The 27,218-nt window shown below is 38.5% G+C and overlaps 1 protein-coding gene across 10 annotated transcripts in view; it reads right to left on the minus strand.

Moving 5' to 3' along the window:
* Positions 1–27,218, minus strand: part of TNS3 (tensin 3) — a 238,425-nt gene that overhangs the window by 42,174 nt on the left and 169,033 nt on the right. For all 10 annotated transcript variants that reach the window (XM_075083811.1, XM_075083812.1, XM_075083809.1 and 7 more), the window contains 3 exons: positions 14,616–14,794; positions 14,146–14,263; positions 13,971–14,054 (listed from right to left, as the gene is read on the minus strand). In XM_075083811.1, the coding sequence (XP_074939912.1) occupies positions 13,971–14,054; positions 14,146–14,263; positions 14,616–14,794 (381 nt within the window). The remainder of the gene's footprint in view (positions 1–13,970; positions 14,055–14,145; positions 14,264–14,615; positions 14,795–27,218) is intronic.

Raw genomic sequence — 27,218 nt, forward strand, 5'->3', positions numbered from 1 at the left:
GAGCAGGAAGCGAGGAACCTACCTATGGAAGCCGTCATGACATAAGCCCTCCCGTGGCGCAGGGGCTGCGCGAAGGCTCAGCTCTGCACGCTGCCCGCGGCCCAGGGGCGCGCCGCAGCCACAGGCAGAGCCTTGGCGAAAGCCCTTCTCCGCATTTGCCAGCTGGAATACCATCTGCTCTCCCCCGCGCGTTAAAACCTCGCAGCAGAGAGGATTCCAGTGTCTGCAGCGAAAGAAAACCAGGCTCCCGCTCTCAATACAGCCACTCAGCTGCAGACGGCCAGAGTTCACGCCATCCAGGCGGAAAATAATTCCCCGATTGTTGCTGGGCTCGCTTTGCCGCTCGCTCTTCAGCCAGCCTGTCCATTCAGTGCATCCCTGCTCTGCTGACTCCACCTCATTTGAATTTGACTTTTTTCTCCCCCCCCGCCCCCCGCCCGGGCTCACACCGCCTCTCGCACGCCCGGCGCCGCTTCCCGCGCCGCTTCCCGCGCATCCTCCGCGCAGCGCCGCGGGGGTTGACAGCTCACTGCCCCTCTCTGACTCTCAGCACACAGGGTGGGGGGGTTGGGTTTGTTTTTCGGTTTGTGCTGTTTGGTTTTTTTTTTAGTTTTGTTGGAGGTGGTTTTTTGTTGTTGTTGTTTTTTAAGCAGATGCCCAGTTCCCCACCACTTCATTTGACCTCTCAGATTTCTTTCAGAGAGATGCGGGACACGAAACTGAGAACCGACAGCTAAGTGCTTTTTAACGTGGACCAAAGCCCAGCTGCTCTGTAATGCCAAACTGGCTCAATGCTCTCGGATAAATTTAGCATCCAGAGCTCTGAATAAAGTTTGACTCACTTCCCCAGATTTCTTTCACAAAACACCACGTGCAAACCTACTGTACTGCATTCAACATCGCCCTATCATTGTTCAGAGCAGGTTTTATTTACGGGTCAGGAAGATGAGTGGAAACACTGCAGTGCTGCAACGGGCAGCACATTTCCTCCCCTCAGATTGTTCTTCAGTGTCCCAGGGCACCGGATTTGCTGAAAGGATGACTATAGGAAATTACTTGATATGGACAGAAACAAACACAACCATTTAAAGCTTTCCTGCAGTGAATTATTCAAGAGCTTTTTAATTTCTAACAGCAACATATTTTGAACATGTGTACTAAACCCTTTTGATAGCTTTAAAATATACAAATTAATTATAGAGATGAGTCCTGGTAAACCAATTAGAATTTTGCTTTCTTCCACAGCCCAAAAAGTAAACTAAGTCAAACTATTCCTTTATAAGAATATTCATTCCTACCACTGATTTTCATCATAGCAGCTGCTCCTATTAAACAATTTCATAATGGTTGCTCCCAAGAAACCCATATAGGAAGGATTAGTTGTGATATACACCATACAATCAGGTAAAAAATGCTGCAGGGGCGGAACAGGTTATTAATGCAGCAGTCCAGAACTGCCATCAGTTACTTGGTTTAATTTATTATACAACTACACTTTCTCTTTGTCTTGGATGCTTCCTGGCAGAGGCAAACGCGGTTGAAGTCTTCAAACTCCTATAAACAATAATTATTAGAGAAAATTGCTCTCCATAGAAAGCGTTCCTGGCTCTGCATAAAAAGCACTGTAATCACAGGAAACCTTTGGATGTCCCATTTCCTTCCTGATTTTCAAGTCTTGGAAGCTTTGCTTGTTCAGCTATTTACACTTGCTGAATTAGAAGGGAACAAGGATAGTAACTATTAACCAAGATAACAACAGTGATCTGCAATACCACATGAAGGCTGGGTTAAGTGAGAAAGTGTTCATTTCCAAAGTAATGTATGAATGTCAGTAGAAACCAGGTAATTAAAATCATTAATATACTTGAGTTTTGTCAAATTTTTTCAAATTCACCCTTTGTTAAGATTTTTTTTTTTTTTTAAACGGAGCTTTCTAACAGAAGAGAATCAGACCTGGTTATACTTAGGGGGCTGTTCAGCAACAAAACTTCTTTGACATGAATATTTTTATAATGGCAAACAAAAGGTGCTTGACACAAAAACATGCCTTTTGTTTGTCCTTCTGTCACAAGTTCAGTTTTAACCAGCTGAGTTAAGGGACAAAAAAAATATCTGAAACTGTAAGGCCAGGAGATATTTCAGTCTGGCCCTTTATTTTATTGTATGCAAAAGCATAGAAGTAAGAGTTGGGGGGGGGGGGGGAGGGCGGGTTGGATGTCTCAGGTGAGGAACTGGTTGGGTTTAGGTGAGTGCAGTTTATGGGTTTATGGGTTTAGGTCAGTGCCATCCCAAAAGGAGAAGGTCTGTTATTTGGCAAGGAGAAATGGCTTCATGGCTGTGCCAGGCACAGCACAGAGACAAGGATCAGGTCCTCCATCCTCTGCCAGGTGATAGTATTTACTCACATAGCAATGCCTGTGCACAGTTCTAGGTAAGTGCACAAGATTCCCAGTTTCATCAGAACCATCACACTGCAAGATCTATCCAAAGTAGATTAAAATGCAGGGCTTGAATCGTAACACGCACCTTTCTCCAACAGGAAACCCTGCAGGAGGGTGGCTATGCCAGGGACCTCAGACACAAATTCAGCAAACTCCACAATTTGTGAAGGAATGGCATATGTTTCCCTGCTACTCCCATGATTGACAGAAATGTGAGAGTCATTCTCAAGTGACAGGGCATTTCAGATTGTTTACTATGTGTCTGAATATGAATGGCTTAATGAACTAACATGCCTAACTCAGGTATAGAAAAACTGACTAATTTCATTTTCTCCTTTTCTGCAAGAGGGAATAAATACAAAGAGAATCAACGTGGGGGGGGAACAGCATCTTAAAAACTATAGAGCAATATGGCCTTTGGACTGTAAACACTTAAGTGGGACTGAATGTGTATCTCTATGTCCTCACTCAATGCTGGCAGGTCTGTAATTCTGAAATTGCACATCATCTTTGGCTTGTGAATGCAGCAGACCAGCCTTTCCCAAGCACAGGATCATTTTAAGACTTTAGTTGTTTTGAAAAGGTGTGCTCACAGCTGTAGTTCAGTTTTTGGAGCTTTCTTCTCATTCAGCCTTCCCTCAAACTACATGGATTACCCTGGCACATCACAGTTGTTGAGTGCCACATCATATTGTAGGAGGCCTCACCCTCGGAAAATTTGAAAAAGCTTGTTTCATGTAATCACAGCAAGGGAAGTAGTTGTTCCCATGGATTTTTATTAATTTAAGCTTTTCCAGACAGAAGAACTAGTAACATCTCAAAAATGCATGCTACCCACATGTACTGCTAGCTAGCATCAACAGGTATGTATAAAAACAATCCACAACTGCCAGACTGCCCGCTCATCCAATCCTGTATTTCTGTAAAACTACTGATAAATTTCTGCCAATGGCTTATCTCTTGCACCTTCAGAACAAGCAATAATTATTGGTGGATGACTTCTCAGCTTCAGATTCTTTTTTTTTTTTTATATATATATATGTGTGTCAGATATTACTCATATATACTTCAGTGAATACATACATATAGTTATTGGTCAAATGACAGATTTATGTAGGGAAATATATGACTTTCCCACTGAAACGGAAAAATAGAAGCTGAATTCTCTAAAACTTAGTGCTTCAGAAACCTCTCAAGCAACCATTTTTTCACTAGTTCTTAGGAAAAAACAAAAGAACCCACCCACCCCTTCCCCCCCCCAAAAGCCCAAAACAAACAAACCAAAACAAATAAAAACACCCCCAAGAAACAAAACCAAACTAAAAAAGCCAAACAAACCCAAAAACCCGCAAAACCAAAAAAACAACCCACCCCCACCCCCATCATTATCAGAGTATATTTCAAGTGTAACTGAAAAGGCATATCTGCTTTGAGACCGGGATCAAAAGTTACAACACTAAAGGTTTGTATAAACACATTTTTTCCTGTGTAATAATTTGATTATGTAAACAACAGTTTTTTTGGCATTTACAACTTCAGAATGACACCATTTATTTTATCGCCTGAATTTTAGAAATTATGTGCTGTCATAGATACCAGAGAAGATAACGAAAAACTGTGTTCAGCACCTTTGGAAATGCCATAATCTTTTCAGCTATTAGGTGTATATTCCAAAAACAGTCAGTTATTTTGGATGGCAAATATAAAAACCCCTTAAATAAACAAATAAGTGCTAGATAATGCTACTGCTTTCTTGCAAGAGAAAATGCCTTTGGACTAGACCTACAGGAAGGATGTAAGCTGCACATTGCACAATTAAACTTTCAAATGTATTACTGCTGAATGGAATTTAAAGCCCCAGGGCACAAGCCTGGATCTGTAGTAGCTTTGAAAGAATCGTGTCCATTTGGTCACCTAAGGAGGTAAAAAACACTGCACAAGTAAGGTTTTATGCTAGTGTAGAAAGCTGGCAATTTCAGAACAAAGTAATATTTTTACATGAGTTTAACACTTAACAGAGTTATCCCATTATCCTCTATCCTACTCAGAGAACCTCCTCTAAATCAGGCCAGATTTGAATAAGTTTTCCTCCTGTGAGAAGCTTGCTCTACCATTATTCTAACTTGTATTAAATAGTAACATATACAAACTAAGCCAAAAAAAGAAATTGGGCTCAAAAGCATCACAGTTTTCAGACTTGCGTAGGAAAGCCTGGTTCAAGACCTACTGATAATCATGCAGAAGAGGGAGACAAACTTACACCTCTCCTGTGACACACAAATATTTTAACTGGCTATTAAATTTGCATGGAATAAGCTCCTAAGCTCCTCCTCCTTCTAAATGTGTTTAGAAAATGTCTAAGATTTAGGTTCAGCTGGTGGAAAATGGAGAGGACAATGACACTTGTAAATGCTGCTGGCTTCAATAGCATGACTGTTCAGACCTGTCAAGACCTGAGTGATCACATATAATGCCACTGCATTGAAGTTACAATATTTACTTTGCTAGTTGCAATGCTGATGCCCACTGAACACACAGCCCTCAGTGCTGGGCGGCGGGTGTAGGAGGAGGATTCCTCAGACTGTAAAGTGCCAGAGCTGCAACCATTAGTGCTTACGCTCCCTTGCTTTGGTATTCTCTTCTGGAGATCCATGGGCCTTTTCTGACCTGCTTTTCCTCTCAGAGTAACTCAATCTGAAGTTTCCAAAACACATCAATTTTCTGAATGACATCTGAAAACAGTTCTTTGACATGCAGGTATTTACGAGTCCCTCAGTGCATCTACTTGCTGACTCTGGTGCTTAGCAATGATGCAAATAGACTGGTTGTATAGTATGCTCCCTGACAGAGCAAATACAAATAGGAATGAAATTTCTAGAACAAATATTGCATACAGAGGACATATTTTGAACATATTTAACATTCTGTATTTTGTTTTCTAATGTTTTCTTAAATTTTGTCTTCTTTATCAAACATCCTTTATAATAAATTCATTGCCAAAATATTTGCGGCAACTGAACACAAGCAGACAGTTTTCAAATTGCTAGGCTGCCGCTCAGACATAGAAATAAATGGTAAGATAAAAGAAAATCTAAGTACAGCATAAACTTTCATTAACATTATACTTCACTATTTCATACAGTGTTTGTGTTTGAGCTTGATCTTGTAATTTCAATGGATGTGAGTGCAGTATGGGGTCCCTCTTACTCACAGGACTCAGCTTTCATTAAAACGCAGTTATGCATACCTTAGTACTAGCCAGTTTTATCAACTCTGAATGTGTCATCTCCCAAGTGGGCATCAAATCAGTTTGCAGGGAATTACAACCAACAGGCATTCTTCAAAAGCACTGAATAAAAGGTATTAATAATACACACACTTTTGACCAGATATGAAAGCATAGAAATAGCAACAATGAAAAAAGAAAGCTGCAACCAATGTATGATCTGAAGCTATTTTTAAAATACTCCCACTGTATTCCAGAACAAAAAATACTTTGCTAATCTTCGGATAACATTTTGCTGTGACAAAGTGTAGAAGGGACTCATAATCTAATGCATCCCATCTTAGGAAATCAGGAGCTGCATCTATTCTCTACCCTCAATACAGAGGGGTTCTTGACTGCCGAGGAAACCCAACCTTTTCTTGACATCATTTATTCCAATTTTTGCATTAGATGGTTTTAGCAAAACAACACAATATAAACTTTACCATCATTTATATGATTCAACTTTCTGTTATTGGTGGGTAAAGGTATAAAAATGAAAGCTCAGCTTGGCACCAGTAACTAAAGACATCTGGATGAATGTTCCCTTAACCATATACATTTCATTAACTTGTTCTCCATTTATCTTAAAAGAAAAAAGTGCAAACAAAAAAAATTATAAGAAATGACAAGATTTTTCAGGCTTCTTGAGAGCAATAAAACTCACACAGTTCAATTCCATCTTCTTATAAAGAAGTCTATATAATCTTTCTATTATGATTTTTATTTCCTAGAGTTTTTCTGGCATACAGATCAATTTAGGGATCCCAATGAGTATCCCACAAATCCAGAACATCCCATCTGCAGCACTACACTCTCTTCATAGCTGTTTTATAATCTCCCAGCAAAGAACGTCATTTTCATTTACTTTATTCTTGAAGCTTTCTGGACAAATTCTTAAAACATTGTGAGAGCACTGACACAAACTGAGAATAATCAGGAAATCCAATGACAGTAGCAGGCAGAAACTAGCAGTGCGATTGAAATACTCAAGATTGCCTTCACATTGTTTTTGTTGAAATGAGACAGGTGCAGTACTATTCAGACTTAATTTTATTTATACCCCATTTAGAGTTTGTGCTTTTAACACAGTGTTTGATGAAGGACTGAAAAAAACTAATAATCTATTCTTCTGCTTTCTGTACTAGTTCTTCTTAACATACCTTCATTACATCCCTCAGCCCCAACTATATCATCTCTACTCCTCCCCAGTTTCCTTCCTGCTGTTTCTCCCCCAACACACGCGTATAGTTTTTTCCTCTCCAGGAATTTTCTCCCACTTTTCCCATTCCAAGTGCTATGTCGCTGCCAAATCTTCTGGGAACAGAGTGGAAAAAAATCGATATACCTGTGGCCCCTCAGGAATACTAAAGTCACTTGGGGAAAAAAGTGTGTGTGCGCGTGCGTGTACACATATATATTAGAGAAATCTCATGTATCAGGTTTTCAGAGCAGGGGTGGTAGAAGAGGGCAGGAGGTAAAAATAAATGGAAGCAAACTGACAATTCCAAAGACTATTAAAGGAATTGTGCGATTTTTCAGGGCTTTCTGAAAATAAGTGATAAATATGCAGACAACACAGGTTAACCTTAAATCCAATACTTAAGTCAGAAGTTTTGTTTCTTGTAAATGTCTGTTCATTGGATGAAATACCTACGTAGTTAAATAACTAATTTAATAAGTTAAATAAGTAAGAGTAACTTGAATACTTTCACGAAGGTGAACCACACAGTATAAACCAGAAAGTCTTTCCAAATCACTATGTGATTCATTCTCCAATGCAATTTTAACAGGGCAGAATATGGCTTAAAGCTCATTCTGATCTGCAGTGTTTCTGTCCAGATGGAAATCCTGCTACAAAGTGAGGGTGGAAGAGGAGACAGTGACTAGGTTCACTGATCATCTCTTCACTGTAATGGCTGAAGCACCTAACCATCCTTTGTTGGTTTGTTTTGGGGTGTTTTTTTTTTTTTTTTTAATTCTGCAGGATTATATAGCAGCTGCACATGGAATTATGTACAAGTGCACTAGACTATGATTTCTGCTAGCACTCAAAGTCAACATATTTTCCATGACTATCTGTAGCACATGTATTTGTCTCATGTTAAACATGATGTTCAACCTGTAGGTCACACCAAACCCTATCCCTTGCAGAAGGTTAGCTCATGGAGCCATGAGAATATTTTACCATGAAATATCTTTGTCTTGACATAAGCATCAGATTTAAAGAATTTTTGATTCTGTGATCAGATACAACATTGGCTACAAACCAAGATATATTCGTATTTCAGAATATTGTAACAAACTGTAGTATCCAAAACCAATGCAAGACAGAGTATGGTTTAGACAATGAGCTCTCTTATGAAAATTCAGTAACAAGAATGGCATCTTCCGTCAGCTTTAACATATCAGCCAAAGAAAAACACATTTATATTGTCCCGCTGCTGCTCCATCCCATACTATCTTCCATGGACTTGGCGCTCCCTAGCCTTTTATATTCAGGTATGTGTATTTGTATTCATTACTCCTCTGAATCAATGGGTGGCTAAAATATGTACAGATTTTGTAAAGTTTTATGTAGAAACACATAACATGGCTATAAACAAAACCAGTCCATATTTAGCTAGCTAAACAGATTAGTCTAAATAATTTTATTATCTCTAAGCCAGTGAATAAAGCTTTGGTAAGTTAATCAGTGTGCACTGGGAAAATACCTCCCATGAAAATCTTAGTCAAACTGAGTAGGGGGGAAGAAAAAAAGCTCAATTAAAAGCTGATTACTAAACAACTCAGTTGCAGACAAACTGTAAGTATTTTGGTTAATATCACTCACTAAAAGCAGGCATATACTACAAATATCTCAAGTGATTTTCAGTTTGTTTGGTTCTTCTGTTACAACATATTTTCCACCATTCAGATTGATGCAAATCAAATGAAACCATTAATCTATTCAGCACCCAAGATGGAACTTTATTTCCTTTGCTGTGAATTTGGATTATAAGACTGATATAGCTGATAATAAGCATTGCTTCTTTATCCACAGGCCAGACAAGTTACAAAATGTCCATGTTTGTATTTGAAAGATATGTTAAGAACTGTATTATAAGCAGTAGTGCAAAGGGAAGGAGGTCTGTCGTAATAAAGACTTGAAAATACATCAAGTCATCTCTACACTTCGTGGAATAAAGTTTGTATAAAGGTTACTTTTACTGAGCTGAATGTGTCAAAGTAATTCAGGGAGGAAAAAGCGTGACACAGATCACAGCACATTATATTGACGTCAGTGTGTACAACAGCCAAGAAGTGGCCTCTGAACATTTATGACTATGCTTTAGTCATAAAGCGCGTTCCACAAGCTCTTTCTGGAAGACTTGATTAAGTTCATGTCAGTAGAATCCAAACAGGAGAACTGTGTCCTTTCCTACTTGCTCCTGAACTGTATCGAGGCTTCATATGCACTAGTAAACAGTATATTTTATAATAATTAAGAAACATTAGCAGTTTCATTTTAAAAATATTGTGGAGATGAGCACTATATTCAGCCAAGAGATAAACATGTCAAGATCAATTGCAGGACAACTAACATAACAGAGACCTAGTCTATCTACCTTGTAGCAAATATCATAAATTTCTTGTCTCTACTTGTATTTTTTTTATTGCTCATTAACAGCTCCAATGTTTAAAACAAACAAACGGCCACAGAACTAACAAAAGAAAACAATCCCAAAAAAAACCAAACACAAAAACACAACAGCAAAAAACAAAATGCAGCTTTGTCTCCAGGAGGACAGAACTTACGATAGCCATCCACTGAAGTGGATGCACTGATGTTCTAAGCAAATAAACCCAGATGTCTGGAAAAGTTCCATACCTATCTCTTTAGGCGTGTATACCTTATATAAACAGTTAAAAGTGGGAGAGGAAGGCAGGTGTAAATAAATATTATATGAAAACTTTTCATATTGTGCAGAAAGTTGCAAATCATAAACTGAGAATTTTTCCCTCTCACAAATTAGTATCACTTTTATTCCCTACACTACAAACCCTCCTGACACACAGAAAATGTGTTCAGTTCAGAACCTTGACTTGTTTTATCAAACAATTAGGAAGTACATTTCATTTCCCTTGAAACTCAGTGACTGGAAGAAACTACAATGCTGGAATAACAGTATGAAATTACAACAGTATAAAATTATAATCAGTAATAGAATTATGCAGTAATGAGGATATCTGTTAGGTTGTGGTTTTGCCTTCTGAGAGATTTATGAAACACTCGTCACAATAGTGAGTGATGTAACAGAGTAAGCCTATATTAGTCAACGGGGGGAATTTAGGATTATAATGTCTCTGTCAGATAAAAAGTCTTTATGAGACAAACTGTGGAAATATACCAGTATCTGGTCTTGAAGAGTTCCATGACAGCATGAGGAGAAAAGATGACCTCTTGACAGTTTTTAGAAAAGATGCAGCTTGTATGCATAATGCAAGCCTTGAGTACAGTACCTAGGCTAAGCTCCATGGCGGGTATGAAAAGGCAAGGCCTTACACATGCTTGAAGGCTCTTGAGATTCCTCATGCCAGCAGCAGTGCTATCATCCCACCATATGCACTGCTTGATCTATGCAAGTTTATTTAGGTTGTTCAGAAAAGATGGATAAACAGGACATCATGTCTACTCTTTGTCAGTACATGGATAAAGGATTATAGACAATCTTCCCTTGTTCCACAGATCCCTGCCTTCTGCTGCAAGACAGTGCCTGTTTGTGAACACAGATTTTCTGCAAAGCTCTGTCTATGCTTTGGCCAGGGCTGAAGGGGCAGCTCCTCATGTCCAGCCTGAGGGGTGGAGTGACAGGAGTGGTTAGCCAGAGTTCAGTCCTCTGGCAAAGAGGTTGTTACAGTTCTATTTGTTACTTCTATATACAAAGGGACTTCAATTAGCTGGACGCTGCCTGAGACAAGAGAGCCTTTATAAGCTTCAAAATGGCCTACAAATAGTGCTTCTGTTCCTTCACTGATGTGTGGGACTCTGGTGGGATATGCAATGGCTATTATGTTACTCGGAGAGCTGTATCTGGGTTCTATCTGGAGCCTGCTTTTTCATGGTGTATTTATAAAACTAGCCAATTTATAGATTGCTCAAGTTTATCTTAATAAACAAGGTGTCTTTCAAAAGATAATTCAGAATTAACTCCGTGGGTGTTGTATTACTTGCAAGCTGTGTAAAGTGAATAAAAGAGCAATGAAACCGTGGCAGCAAGCGACCACTGGAGCAACAGCGCTGACATGAACGGACTGCATGCCTGAACACAGACCGAGGGAAGTTAAACTTGCTCCCATCTGAGAAAGAACAAGGCTTTGGAAAGGAATCCTGCTTTTTCCAGCTTGCACAGGCAGGGCGTCTTAAACAATTGCATGGAGAGTAAGAAGTGGTAGGGCATAGCTAATGAAAGGGAGGTAGATATATAGCATCACTGGACTGACTTTCCCTAACAAAGTGGTTTCACCTGGAAGGAAAATTAAGATTTATAGGGTCAACAGAGCACCATTTTATACAGGGTACTGTTGGGCTTCAGTGAAGATAGTGCCCTTCGCTTTAATAAATAGTTTAAGGATCAGAATTAGATGTATTCAAGATATAAGGTACAGTGTTTACAACAAGAATATCTTAAAGAATAGACGGTTTTATAATTTTGTATACAAAAAGACTGGGTGTCACTGTAATTCTTGAATATACAATACACAAAACCATGTATTGTTCTTTTAAAATGTATACTTTTATACTTTTCTAAAGCCACAGTTGTTCTTCCTTGATATAGCAAGTGCTAACTACACTGAAAGCTACTCTGTACAAGGAACTGGGGAGCAAATAAGATAGTAATTGGTAGCCAGATGTTACAGCATCCTCACTACTAACCTGGAATGCAGATAAGCAGAAAAACTGAGATGCAGAAAACAATTTTGAATTCAAGGGTGATCTGAACTAAGGCAAAAGGGGCAGTACCTTAACAGCAGAAATTAAGACTCCAGAGTCCGTGACTCCAGAGTCCGTACTCCAAATGCCTCAATCTGTTGAAAAATGTCTAGAGAAGTCAGCATATTTCCCAACTTCTACCAAAATAGAAAACATGAAAGCATTTAAAAGAGCAAGGCTACAAAGGAAAGTACTAAAAATTGGGGCTGTAAGAATTCTTTCAAAGTGCATACTGTTAGAGTCACTTCTGTTGCATGTGCATTAGAGCAGTCTCAAGCACAGGAACAGCTACTTCTGCTCCCTTCAGATTCTTGGCCTCATTCAGCACACAAAACACAACGCTCTTGTTCTGGCCGTGAATTAGGGATTGGTAGTAAGGGTAATGAGAAGGCATCTTCTTCACTTCTTGCCAAAGTCAGAAGACACAGAAGCAAGTAAATACAGTAAATAGATACTTACTGTAGATACAGGCAATATATAAAGAAGAATAGGGGAAAAGAAAGAAAAGAAAAAAATATTTAAAGTAGGATTCTAATATTGCCTCTGGCAATAGAAGTTTCTGTGCTCTGGTGGAAAATTCACCCCACTAACATTTCTTACAGGTGCTCACTAATGGTGCATTGCATGTTTTTGTACCTGACCCACCTCATACACCTTTAACCTTTATTGTCAAAATACATTATGTTTGCCACTAAAAGCAAAGCCATAGGGAGCTGAGCACTTAACCTGTAGCATTCAGTATACCTTGAGCATCATTTTTAAGGGGGCATTCAAAGGGAGAATTACCTGCTTTGGTCTAAGCTAGAGCAATTATTTTCAGTGTCCTGTTAAATGACTATCTAAACCCAGCATTTGAGAGATGACAGCATTTGCAATTAAGCAGGAGAATCAGCAACAAAATACAGATATACACTGAAAGCCACAGAATTTTTCAGGGCAAGTCCTAACTCTTGCAACAGCGATGGAAACCATTTAACAACAGAGTTGAGTAGAGTAACTCAACATAAGCAACCTATAATTGATTTGCTGAAGCTGCCCTCAGGAGGATACCTACCACTAACTGTTTAAGAGTTGAGAGTAAAGGGCAAAGCCGCAGCAACTGAACCATAAAGAGATGTTTTGAACTGGTAGAAGACTGCTTTATTACTAAAGATAGTTTTAACAGTTATCAAAAGCAAATAACATCAACACAGAATAAATCAGGCAAATTAAACAGGAAAGATTTTTTTCCAAAGTTAAAACCACAACACTAACTATTATTGCATCAAAATCTACCATCAAATTTATTCAAAACTCTATCAAAATCCTGTCTGAGAAGACAGTCATAGCCTAAGCAATAAAAATATATATATACACGAGTTATCATCTAAACATCTAATGCATACAATTTAAATTAATGTCTGTGATTTTTATTCAGGTTTTAAATAAGTTATGTTGGCTTTTTTCTATGTCCAGCAATTTCTAATGCAGACCTGTGAAATATTTTGGTGTGTTTTTTTTAAACTTATTGTTTTAAAATAATTTTGCACGGATAAGGGACAGTTAACAATAGCTTTGCTGCTATTTTTAGCAGCAAAGAGTTATGGCCTCAGAGAAGAATCCTTTATTAATAAAATTCATAGCTAGGTCCCATTAAATCTTTAACCACATACTCATCTATTACCAACTACTTTTCCATGCTTGTGCATTTACAAACTGTATCGTGGCAAAAAAAAAAAGCTCCAGAGCATTCATTCCTTTGATTAAGGATCTCCTCAACTTGAGCATAGCTACTGTCAAGTTCTATTGTGAGTTCCATTTGCCTGGAAAGATGGCAACATGGGTATCATCCCCCTTTACTCAGATGGAGGCAAAAACCTACTAAAAATCACAAGGAACTCAGGTCTCCTGACAATACTATTTTGATATTACCCAATATCAGCAGAGAGATCATGGAACATTGAAACCATGCAAACACTTAGATAGAATAAGAGCAGGATAACCTCAAGCACTGAACTGCATTTCCTCGTATTGCCAAGGCAATTGCCTAATTGCTGCTGTACGCTGATTTTGGACATTGAACATAGGACTCCCTGTTGGCAATTATGGCATTAAATCTTGCTTAGATAATTCTTAATTGTTTACTTTTTTTGATATGACTAAAATAGTACTGCTAAATTCTATTTCTCTGACTTGCATGTGTGTAATTCACCGGGTGTATGTCTATTTATAACAGGAATAACCACTGTTGCGTTAGTTGCCTTAATACACAGTTCAGTTTCAAATTATTTAAGAAGTAGGGGTATCTTACCAGGATTGATTCTGTACAGCTCAGATGGGCTGCTGACCTTTTGGCTGGAGGGAATCCGCTGATGGTATAGTGGAGGTGTTTTCACTAAGAGAGAAGGAAAAGTATAATTCCTCTTCAGTAACATCTAAAATGTTAATAGTGCTATTAAAATAAATAGAGACAGGTATTTCCTTACCATATGATGCCTCTGGTGACAGGGGAAAAGCTGGTGTGGATGGGACAGCTTCATTTCCATTTTTTGCTGGGGAGAAGATTCCTCCATCTATTTCATCTTGGTAACGTTCAACAGCCATCTAGAAAGGGTACAGAAAAGCAAAATTACAATGTGAAAATTCCCACTTAACCCTACAACACTGTGGGGCATTTTTCATTAGGTTACAGAAGGTTTTATATAATCTGATCCACTGTTCCAGCAGAGATATCTTGGAACACTGAAAACATGCAAACACACAGAGAGGACAAGAGCAGGACATCCTTAAACACTGAATTGCATTTCTGAGATAACTATAATCATATGTTCTTCTTATTGCCACAATGCAACAGCCCAACCACTTCACATTGATTCTGGACACTGAACATGAACATGGGACTCCTTGCTGACCATTTACTTCAATAAGTATTTCTTGAAAAATTCTAATTGTTTACCTCCTTGGTCTCCCCTGCAGGAATCTGTGATCCTGGATTTACAGCCTGGTCAGTAGCAGGAGACTTCATCCATCCACACCTGTTATATGATGGCTGCCCAGGGACATCATTGTCATACTGCCCAACGCTTAACTTTCTGATCCTTCCCCCTGTTGCATCATCATCTTGCGTACCTGTTGCTGTAAACAAACAGGTAAACTGAGTAATATTTTTTTTTTTCAGTTCAAGATGTTAAAACAAACTTCACTATTGTACCTTCGGTGATTCTGTTCAAGAACACTCATGAAATAACTGATTTTGTTACTGCTTTACAAAACCACACGGATGGGGTGGGGGTGGGAGGGGAACCAGTTGTAGTTAGCCTTGCTGACACAAGTTGGAACGTATTTGCAGTACACCTCGTTCCAGAGGAGTGAAGCAGCATGTTTCTGCTGACGCTCATTTTTTGAAGAGGTTACCTCCAGTGCCACCGGTAAAGCCTGCCAGGAGGGGCCGCTACGGGCAGCCAAATGGGAAACCTCTCTTTCCATCCCTAACACACAGCAGCTCTAAGCAGCAAAACCACTGCTGCTTTCCCGGACTGCGTTTTCCCTGAAAAAACAACTTATTTTTAGATAACACAGACCCTGGCCCTTATAAACCCAGCTCACTGTACACCTTTGGTGACACACAAGGCAATCACACTTAATCCCAAAAATTAGATATTAGATATATGTGGGAGCTATAACCTTTTAGAGTCTGAGGAGCAGAGCACAAGAGTAAGCTGAGCCAGCAGAACAATCCAGGATATTCAAGCGCATAAAGCAGTATTTGTTTCCCAAGCCAGTATTAAGAGAGTGACATTAGATACAGCTTTATGATTAGCAGGGCTTTATACTTAGTCATCCACTCCCACCAACAGGCACTTTCAGGATATTCCTGCAGCAATTGCTTTTTCCACCCTTCTTCATAAGACTAACTCAACAATAAAGATCCCACAGTAGTCCTTACTGTGTAGTCACAGGACGGTACAAAAATAACCATATGCGTAGCAACTTTTCAGATACTCCTCTGAGAGTTTTTATTGTCTATATATGAAAAAAGATCTTTGAGAATGAGCTATTTCTCTTAAAAGAGATCATGTTTGCTAAAATAACTTATTTTCATTGCTTGGTGCCATTTAAACTGTTTCGATCATTTCCAACTGTAAGTTTTGATTAAGCACATCATCTACACACTCTGATCATGCAGCCATAGCAGTAGGAGTTCAAAGCATGCCCTTCACCTAAACCAGCAGGAGGGCTGAACCAGCCACTTTGGTAGAGAAAGACAATAGTGTATACCTTCCACACACATCCATTTCCTAATCTCAAGTAGCTGACAGAAGCCAAGGTGTAAAATCTGGCATGCAGTGTAAGTGCCTGTATTATAGACATTTCACTTTTACTATATAGCACAATTACAGAGCATCAATGCACAAATAGGTTTCTGTATAGGAGAACAGTTTTTATTAAAAATTAAAATATAGACAGGTATTTCAGACTAAAATCCATGGTACTCAAGTGATTCTGCATTGGCATACATATGTATCAACCTGAATAACTTGCTGGCAAGTAGTGGCTTATCCTAAAAATATTAATAAATCTCTTGTAAAGCTACAAAATCAGACACTTCCAAAAATCCAGCTCTGCTACCATCAAAGCCAGTGTGATAGTAACTACTACTAAAGCCGATAAATAAATAAAACCCTCCTAGTCACTTCTGAAAACTCCACCGATTTTGGGGTCCAAATTTAGCCAGTTATTTATTTGATCAACTCAATATAAATATACCTAGCACAATGTGGAAAAGACAGAGTTGAGATTCTGTTTTTATGGTACAACTTTGAAAACTAAAATACCTTCTAAGCACCCATATTTTAAACACCTACTTAACCCTTTTTCCCCTGACTAGAAACTTTATGTGTGGTCTTTCAGGTGGAAAGATTATCTTCTGAAGACTTCGTCAGCAAACTAGATGCATCAGACAAGGTATTCGAAGCCAGAACAGAAAAGAATATGAAATCACAAATATCTTCCAAACGTGTGATGCTAAAAAGTCAAAGATTTCTACTGAAATTGAACACATTTAGGAATGTGGACAAAGTTCATACTACTCCAGAATTTATCAACTTTTTGCATTGGAATTTATTTGCAATTTCTGTAAAGAAAAAAAATGAGTGGGAATCACTGTGCAGAATCTCAGTTATCTGAGACCAGGCACTCCCAGTTCTACTGCTCCTCCGCAGGAGGCAATGGGAACCACAGGAATGGCACATAAGAATTTAATTCCATTTGTAACCCAGTTATTAAGGCACAGGCAGTTTCTTTTTGAATATGCCTCTCCTACTTAACACAGCCATGTAGACTACTTTATGAAAGAGAATGTCTACCTTTTGGATGGGTCAAAGCAGACCTTAAAATTTAACACAGATTTTACTTGTCACACTAATGAAAGGGTTTCATCGTCAATGATATTCATACACTCATGTCATCAGTATTCATACACTTGTGAAGCTTGTAATTTCTATGAAGTTAATAGAGTCCTCAGAAAGCTGCAAACAGGTACCTCAAGGAAATGAAACATTTTCCTTAAACAGACTGGAAGTGCTTTATGTATCAAATTCCCAGCAGATGTTGGACAACAGAGAGGAGAAGTTGAGCTGGTATATTGCAATAAACCTTAAAGCAAATAACTTGAATATAAGAAATGAAAAGAAGTCAGAAGAAGTCAGCAAAAAATGACTTTTACTTAGTTTCATGAATGTACTTCAGAGCTGCCACCTTTAATGTAACAGATGTTTGGAGTTATTAATTTAAAAGACATATTTTACAGTGTAAAGATCTAACACTTCCTCAAAGTCACATCATTTGCTTTTGTTCTTGTAGCTTAGCTTAAAGTTTTGGCAGAGCTTCATAAATATCTCAGAAGCACATATTTATTTCTTCGAAAGCATTTTGTATACTCCCATTTATCTCTTTTCCCTTGTGAACTACAAAAATTATTTTGTTTTCCCTGAAGAACAAATAATAACATTCCAATGGATTGGCATCAGAACAGCATCGGGCATTTATCTTGTCAGATGGTTATCACCATGCCAATGCTACAGCTAAAAGAAGCATGGCCAGTGGTTAAAGGTTAATCTTTGTTTGGTTTCTTTAGCTGCGTAGCTTTCCTGGAGTACTACTGAGAGGTATTTATAACTCCTAGAAAGAAAACAACACTAAGCTAAAAATCTTGTCTGGAGTGGCATGTCAACAACAGTGTTATAACTCATATATTAGCAGTTGCCTCGGCTAAACTTCAAAAATTATTATGTTAACTCTTCATGTGTTATACATGTTTGTATTTATCAAGTGCATGAGGAACATCATTAGGAAGTCCACATTTACTTTCAGTTACCACAACAAATAGTAAGATGAAGCTTGCATGTTTCCACTTGATTCACAGGACTTGTGTCGTAGCCTCAAAACCAGCTTTATGCGAGAGTGGGGCAAGCACAGCATACATGGTAGGACTACCTGGGAAGAGCTTTTCTCATGGAGTTGGAAAAACAAGCTGGACCAATAGCCCTTCTGCCCATTATGGAAGCCTTTATCATTTGTAAAATAGAACTATCGGTCTTTTCCAAAACCCAGCATAGTCCATTGAAGAACTTCCCTTAAATTCTACCTAGTTTGTATCTCAGCCAACTGTGCAAATTACAGGCAAACTGGAAACCCCTTTGAACAGTTTCAGCATCTTCTTGTTTTCTCCTCGATAAGGGGCTCTAAATCCCATTATGACTTTGTGCATGAAGAGGTGCAGCGACCTTTAAAGATTTGACTATTACTTCAGGGCACTCAACTGCCCTTCTATTCCTCTGCAATGTTTTTCTTAATAGAGGTGGGCTTTTTTGCTTTTGAACAAAAGACTTAAATAAACCTTATATATAAACTTATTCAAACTGGTTTCAGCAAGGGGGAAAGATTATGATACACTGAACCACAACAGGGTAAAAATGCCTTAGAGTATCTAGATTCCCATGTTACCCTGGTTACCACTACAAATAAGTAAAAACCATGTTTAGCAGTTACTTATCCTTGGATAGCCTGCAGGCTCCATAATGTACTTCTAATTATCAAAATAATATTTTTTTCTCCTCCTCTAGAATTAAGGAATCAGAATAGAATAGAACAGATTATTTCAGTTGGAAGGAACCTACAGGGATCATTGAATCCAACTTCCTGACCGCTTCGAGGCTGACCAAAAGTTAAAGCATGTTGTTAAGGGCACTGTCCAAATGGCTTGTAAACACTGGCAGGCAAGGGGCATTGAACACCTCTCTAGGAAGTCTGTTCCAGTGTTTGACCACCCTCTCAGTAAAAAAATGCTTCCTAATGTCAAGTCTGAATTGCTTCTATGGACGCAGCTTTGAGCCATTCCCATGTATCCTGGCACGGGGTACCAGGGGGATCAGCACCTCCCTCTTCACTTCCCCTCTAGGGAAGCTGTAGAGAGCAGTGAGGTCACCCCTCAGCCTCCTTCTCTCCAAACTTGACAGGCTTGGAGAACTTAGCTGTTCCTCATAGGACATTCTTTCCAGCCCTTTCATTGCTTTGTTGCCATCCTCTGGACACATCCAAGGACCTTAACATCCTTTTTAAATTGTGGAGCCCGGAACCACACACAGTACTCAAGGTGAGGCTGCACCAATGCTTAACACAGTGGGATAATGACCTTATAAAGCAGTTTTATTTGACAATCCTACCTTCAGTCAACAGCAGTTTAGACAATGCCAGATCATAAAAAAATCACCAAGAATTAACTTCAAACTGGAGCCATTAATTGTAAATTTTTCACATTTAAATGTAAGACCAAACACCTTTTCATTTAGAGTACCTTTTGGAAATTAGCAAAGATCTCCATCACCTTCAACACTTAATGAAAATGAGTTAGATTGATCAATTTTATTTGTAATTTTATAACTAAATGGGTGATCAAAGCTTGTGTATGGATGATGTTTTGTTTTTCTCAATCAAAATGTGCTATCAAGCTTTGAACCTAATACTATTAACTGATATTTCACATTGGTCTTAACAAGTTTGAAAAAGTCTATTGTACTGAAAATCTGGAAAGGAAAAATTGCTGCCATCTAAAGGGAAGAAATTGATTTTTCAATTTTTACAAGATACTAATCTTAAAAGTTCTGTGCTGAGATTGACAGGTTGCAAACGTGGTGAATTGTTATAGAATTGAAATATAGATGTCAGAACTTGCAAAACTAATTTTAACCACTGCAATCATCACGACTTGCATAACAGTTAATATCATCTTCTCTGGATAAGCAAGGTTAACTATCATTTCACAGATAGCTTCTCACTTAGTTAACTTGATTTATTTCCCAGCAGGACTTTTTGAATATTGAATTCATTTCAACACTATCCCTTTCACAAGAGGCAAAGGGTAACATCTATGCATTTAGGAAAATCTGACAAGCATATACACAAGCCACATGCACATGGTTTAAGAAAACCACATGTGGTTTGAAGAAACAAAAGAAAAACTTACTAGGACGAATGTTTAATCAATCAACCAAACAATACAACTTAATAAACACTCTAATTAAAAAAATAATATCCACAACAAATAACAGACTGTGAAGACAGACAACTTGGTAATCGTTGCAGTATAGAAGCTTGTCACACACAGAGGAGCATAGAGAGACAAAGCAGATGCACTTCAACTGAGCTTTTCACCACAGCCTCAACATGTGTGAAAAGTTAGTGTGACATAAAAGAGGCTCTATCAGTTCAACCCAGAGATCAATAAAAACCTTAGGGTTCTCTTGACAAAGGTACAGTGAAAACTCCCACAAGGCTGTTTTTCCAGTGCCCCTTTCACAGACCTCAACATAGTCATGAAGGCTGAAATAAAACTCTGGGGAGAATTATGTTAGCATTGCAGACATTCCAGATGCTGCTGCCTATACAGCAGTTTAAAAAGACCTGCATAACTCCAACTACTCATTACTGTGAAACATGGGGATTCAATCCAACAGGAGACTTAACAATTCTTCAAAAAAAAAAAAGTCCTTAAGTTAACTTCTAACAGAGGAGCCTTCAGGGACTGCCCCACATACTAAATGTTACCATAACACTACCCAAATCAAAGTGATTTCCTTCTCTAGCACCATTTATCTTCAACAAAGTTCAAGATTTTTGCAAAAGGCATTTAATGATAAAGCTTTCAAGACAGTAAGAATTTAGAATCAGCTTTACAATTCCTGTTACAAATTTAAAGGAAAAATAACATCTTCAAAGACAGCAAGACAAAACTCAAGCTAAACATTGTGGTGGAAAAAGGACAAGCAAATGTATACCCAGCTGAAACAAAATTATGGATTTCTGATGCAAGCGCTAACAGAGTATCTTGTTACGCTCAAATGTTCAGGTTCGCAGCTCTATAGGAACTCTCTTTCAGAGCGATTAATCAGAACAAAAGCCAACTGAGCTGTGCTGGTGATAGCTTCACTGCCTTAATCTTTCTAAAAAGTAGTAGGAAGTGCTATTGCAGCCAGAAAAATTTCTTTGTTACTGAAAAAATACCCTCTTGTTTAGCAATGATTCACAAGCAAACTACTCTTTTTCCCCCTATCCAGAATAGGTAGTAGCCTAGGAGTCTGAAAGCCTCATAACACGTTAGTCTAACAAGCAAATGAAAAGGTGTAAACTCTACCTCAAATCCAAGTAGGCCACTAAACCCGTCCATGTAGGACAAAGCAGCTTCACAGGTCTGGCCACTTTAGTCTCTTAGCCCTTTTACACTGTGCCAAGCATGGGCAGAAAGCCTGTTGCAAAATCCAAACTGATATCTCCAAACCCGTACAGAGATGTCATAATGATGCTACACTCAGGCCCACATCCAGACGGTTACAGGACTAATAAATATTTGTGGAATAAGAACATGACATACATTAAATAAAAAATTACTCTGCTGCTAAATATAACTAGAATTCCATTTTAAACTTTAGCATAAAAATTAATTTAACTAAATTTAGTTTAGTTTAAAAAATGAATTTAGTTAAAACTCCAGTTTTAACTTTAAAACTCAGTTTTTTACTTTAGTTTAGCTAAAAAGCCCATTTAATTTACTGTTTATCACTGTAAAATTAACTCCAAGTCAGGTTCCAAAATTTTCCTGTGCGATGGAAACTACAACAGGTTTTGTAGTGTATTGTTAGTACATGCAGATAAGGCACATGAGGATTTGGTCAAGCTTTGCTCTCCTATCACTTTACATCTTATTTCAGTGGGACTGGGTTTGCTTTTCCACAGAATATCACAGAGGGAATGGGAACAACATCTGGAACAGTTCAGTGCTTTTAAAAATTATTATTTAGTACAGTATGCAAAAAGGATTTCTTCCCCTCTCCTTTGTCTGCAGATATACTGTAGTATGATTTATGATACTTTAATTTGGACTATCTTCAAAGATTTCTTTTTGATAGAGGAAAGATCTCTGAAGATGTTCCAGACACTTGTAATCAGATGTTTAGCCACCTCATTTTTATTCATTCTGCATGTTGGGATTTTTTTGAGGGAGGGAGGGAAGATGGCTTTGTTTAACGCTCAGTTATTTATTGAGCTGATAAACTATATAAACACACAGAATGTCAGGCTGTGTGAACCATATATCTGTGTTCTCCCCACCACATTAAGTGACGTAAGGATGTTTTAAGACAATATTTTCAGACAGACTAACTCATGCATGAAGAAGAATTAGAATTAGCTAAAAGCAACAATATAATTTCAACCTTATGGAAAATACAGTCCCTTAATTCCTCATACTGATCAATTTAGATAGATATGTATCTCTTGGTCACAGCAATGGAAACAGGCTGCCCCCAAATATTGAATGCATATGTTCATGTGCTTTGCCTTAGTTTGATCATATAATTTTTCAATTGCTTCTAACATTTTTCTGAAGATGCAAATTGTAACATTTTAAGAGTTAAAAGGTGGGGTGTGGGTTTTACTGAAAATGGGTAAAAAACTTTGTTCTCTACGTTTATTAACAGATTCTTGCTTTCATAGTTTTCTAGGTAGAAGCAAAACATTGTTTTAGCTTTCCCTCTCTACCCAATAAGCATAAGATTTGTGATAAAAGATGGTGGCTTCAAGGAAATAAGTCTTACAAATGATCTTTAACAGTAGACTGAGGTCATGTGTTATTAGGCATGAAAGAACATACACAGGGTGAAGTAAAGGGGGAACATAAGGCTGCAGAGAAAAGCTTACGTACAGACTTTCCTGTTGTTTAAAATTAAGAACTACTGCAGCACTGTGTTACCAGTAAATGGCAGCTTTCATTTACTATGAGAAACTCATCTCTGTGTAACTCAGCTCATGTAAAAGCAAAAAATTGGAAAACCTTAATATACAGTGCACTGATTCACCTCTGAGAAGCGCCACAAATAGGACTGAAGGAGAAAAGAGGTCATCAGCTTCTGTTCTACATGGTTCATAAACACACATCCTAGCACAAAGAAGTTCAAGGATCATTGTCTGCTTCTTCCTATTCTCAAAAACACTGAACACTTAACCCAAGACATCATTTCGGACAGAATCCAGAACTCTGCTACATAGGCAGTCAGTAGTTTGTGCCACGTTAACCTATGTGAAGGGTATATGTGTACAAAAACCTCTAGGAAGAGACATGAATGGAGAGGTAGCTGCCTATTTGTCAATCAGTGCAGAAACACACAAGCGAAGAGAAATAAGAATGGACCATACTGTACATCCCAGCTGACACACACATTTCATTAAGCTCATTATTCCAGCTTTGCAGGGCACTGGAAACATGCACATGCCTTCTTAAGAAATACATTTACTTCATGCTCATACAAGAAACCAGATAACCCCACCACCCTCTCATAATGCAACCCTCAAGTTAGGCACGTCAATCTCATTCATCTCCGGCGCTGTTTGCTCCCTCTCACTAAGAATACCACATTCGTCCACTCAAGCTCAGAGCCATTCAGCCCTGATCTGCCAACTCCCTCCATCACAGGCCAATTGATTCTCTTGATATACTTGTTAGGTCAAGGACTGTTTAAGTCACAGGGTATAGAGTTCCCTGTAAAACCTGTCTGTGTAAGACCGACCATTGCTCATCGGTGAACAACTGCTTGTTTTGGTTATCCTTTATTCATGGCTATTTCCTCATCCCCATGGCAGCCAGCATTTCTTTGTGCTATCAATTGCACCTCCTATGCTGCAGTAGTTTCAACAACTCATTAATTGCTTTGGAGAATCTCCTGCTTATCCTAATTCCATGAGTATACTTCCAAGGTAAGATAAACCACACCCAGCAAGCCTGTGCTCTTTTACCACAAACTGGCAATGAACAACAACATATTTTGTTATTTTAAGGGATTAGTTATAATATAAGGTTTTATTTTCTTTCTAGTATAGCACACGTTCACAGCCTTTCACTGCAAGTATGCTGACTACTTCAGCTTTACTTCATGTGTGTGCATGTGCAGGGGAACAGAGTCAGACTAAACTTACACTTCAGCTGTTCACTGTGGAGGGAAAGCAATGTTAAAGTCTGAAGAGGAACTTTCCGTTACATTATACATTAGTTTTTCCCACACATGCAGGAATAGACTTTTGACTTTAACCAAGCAAAATGTTTTTATCTGGTTGTTTTTTTTGGGTTGTGGTGGTTTGTTTTGTTTTTTGTTTGTTTGTTTTTTAAACTGTAACATTTGCCATTTATGCCAGTGCGTAGAGAGGATATTTCTTGTTATTTATTAATCCTTGCACAGAAGCACTAATTCCCAGTAGGAGTACTGGGAACAGACAACAGACTTTTTAAGGGCTTGGGTTTCTACACTGAAACTCCAGAGCATTTGACAGACCTGCATACCCTAAGGCCACTTTCTCTACCTCTCCTCACATAGATATTGCATACCTATGGTCTCCAAAGACAAGTGAATTGTCAAGCACCTTTGAAAAAGGAAGGGAGCTAATAAAGAGTATTTCCTTGTTTCTCAAACCTTAGGATTGCTCCTCAGTCAAAAAAGACTGATTTTGCTGTTTCAGTTTATCTACCTATTTTCTCATACACCTGAGACTTGGGAGGTGGTAGGGGCTTCTGCAAACAATAGGTTATTCTTCCAGTAGTCAATTGTCTGTCTAGCAGATGTTTGTACTACACTTCTGGATTTACTCCTTTGAAGTGCTATGCAGAGTTTGAAAGAACATATCAGAACGTGTGGTTTATGCTCAGAACTATGACCATCATCTGGATTCAGATGAGACATGACAATATACTCCTGTTGCCTCCATCTGACTATCCCAATTCACAATTTCTCCTTGCAGCTATATTGCTCCCTTTCCATCAGATGATGTATCAAGCGAAAAACATTCCAGGTCTTCCTCATACTTAACATTCATTCAAACTGCTTTTTCCCCTTGTTGTTTTGTGCACATCATGCATAAATGGTTCTGTATACAGCAGTGGGGCAAGTCCAGATATGTAAATAAATAAATCCTACAGCATTTGGAAGATCAGTATGTGCTGGTGACTTCCTAATCTCAAGCAGAGGTGGCAGCATGCTACACGTAACTGGTGTTTTACCTTTTGGAACCATGGATAGGTTTAAAATCAAGCTGTTACTAGTATAAACTCAATGATACTTGCAAAAGTCAGAAACAGAACATTTTAGCACTTGACATAAAGACAAATTAAAAAAAACCTATTATGTTAAAGTTATACGAAGAAATAATCCTTTCAAAAAATCTTTTAATTAAATGTTATTCTTATGTTACTTACACTAGTATCACATGCTGAAGCACATGCAGAAAGTGACAGGTGAATCCTAACATGTCCGACCTTAGCCTTGTAGCTAATGCCCTAAAATACTGAATTTACCTTTCTGATAGCTCTGCCTCGTATTAATTATAGTTTCCCAATGGTGCTTGGTAACACAGTGGAATAACTGTGTTCCTCACAATGAAGTTCCTACAGATCAGGTTCTATCACCAAGATATATGTATGCAGTTTCAGAATAAACCTGTTCTATCTGCTTTAAAGACTGCTAAAATGGCCATTCTGCTTGCCCTCCACCTTCAGCCACATGCCCTCACCACTCTTTCTGCCCATGGCATTTAGTGATTACCTGTCCACATCGCAAGTTTAACACTTTGATCTGACAGATAACTAACCCATAAGAAAGCCTTCAAACCATGGAATAAACAAGCTAACCCAATTAACCCCACCACTGCAGAGTTACCAGATCTGATGCAGAGATGAATGGAGTAATGCATGTCCAAAGATCATACAGACGGCATAAGGCCACCTCTCTCGGGAACAGTCTGCTGCGTTTCAATTGCATTAGACAGAACATAAAATTGCACTGTTAATCATAATGAATATACTCAAAGGGTAGGCAAGGGACTCAACACTAATCTAAAGTTACTGCTTATCAGTCAAGAACACAGCACGTGACTGTTACACAGGAGAAACTCCTCAAGACACTACCTACATTAAGCACAAACAGAGGCCTTTAAACTTTAGGGCACTCAAATGCACTCAGCCTCCTAAAGGCCCTGACTAAATTAAAATATCTAAACCCTTACTATTCCTACTCTCTCCCTCTTCTACCAGAAGATGCCATCCTCTGAAGTAGCAATTGTTGAAAGTGATGGTGCTTTAGCTTACACCCGCAGAAATATGAACTAATTGATGCCTCCCCACACACAACCAAATTAGGAGCTGGAGGAAAGCAAAAGCACCCATTCAGTTTTCCTGCCTTTGATGAAATGAACTATAACCTCTCAAAAAGGACCACCACAAACACATTTCAGCTGAGAATATCCACAACAGTTCTATACTGGCATGCTGTTTCAAAGAGACTACAAAGGCTAGAAGATGCTAACCAACCTAAACAACAATGGCAGCATAAGGCCCTGAAAATAGAAGGTAAAACAAAGAGAAAGGACTTTAAGGATTAAACTTTCAAAGGACATTTTCCTAAACATAAATATCCTAAGTCACTATAACTAGGACTTGAATGAGGCCCATAAATCTCAATGACGTTAGCCAAGACTGGAAGCCACGGAAGCCTCCAGTCTTGCATCCTATATCCTGGATTCCACACATTTTAGGCTCTCTGCAGTGCTTAAACTCTAGATATAGTTCATTCATTTATTTTGGGCCTAAAAATGCAAGAGTAACCCTTTACTTGCCTCCTTCCTCACGTCTCTAATGTCAATGAAAGGCTTTGTGAGAACTTCAACAGAATCTGACTTCAGGACAGTAAAAGTGTGAAAGGAGTAAGTACTTCAAGCAAAAATTTAGGAAGAAACTTGAAGACCCAAATAAGAGTTGATTCACTCCCTGACTGTCCCTTAAATAATTAGCCTTTTGCCAGACAAGGTATACCTAGCATGCTGAAATAAATCATCATGCAGAAGTACTCATGATTTGGTGGAGTGCAGAACTGTCCACAAAATACTGGATAACACTCCTCCTGTAAGTTCTTGATTAAATGAAAGTGTATTGGGGATTCACCGATGTATATAAATACCTAAAGGG

The sequence above is a fragment of the Phalacrocorax aristotelis genome, chromosome 2, assembly GCF_949628215.1.
Source record: "Phalacrocorax aristotelis chromosome 2, bGulAri2.1, whole genome shotgun sequence".
In the NCBI taxonomy this organism is placed as follows: Eukaryota; Metazoa; Chordata; class Aves; order Suliformes; family Phalacrocoracidae; genus Phalacrocorax; species Phalacrocorax aristotelis.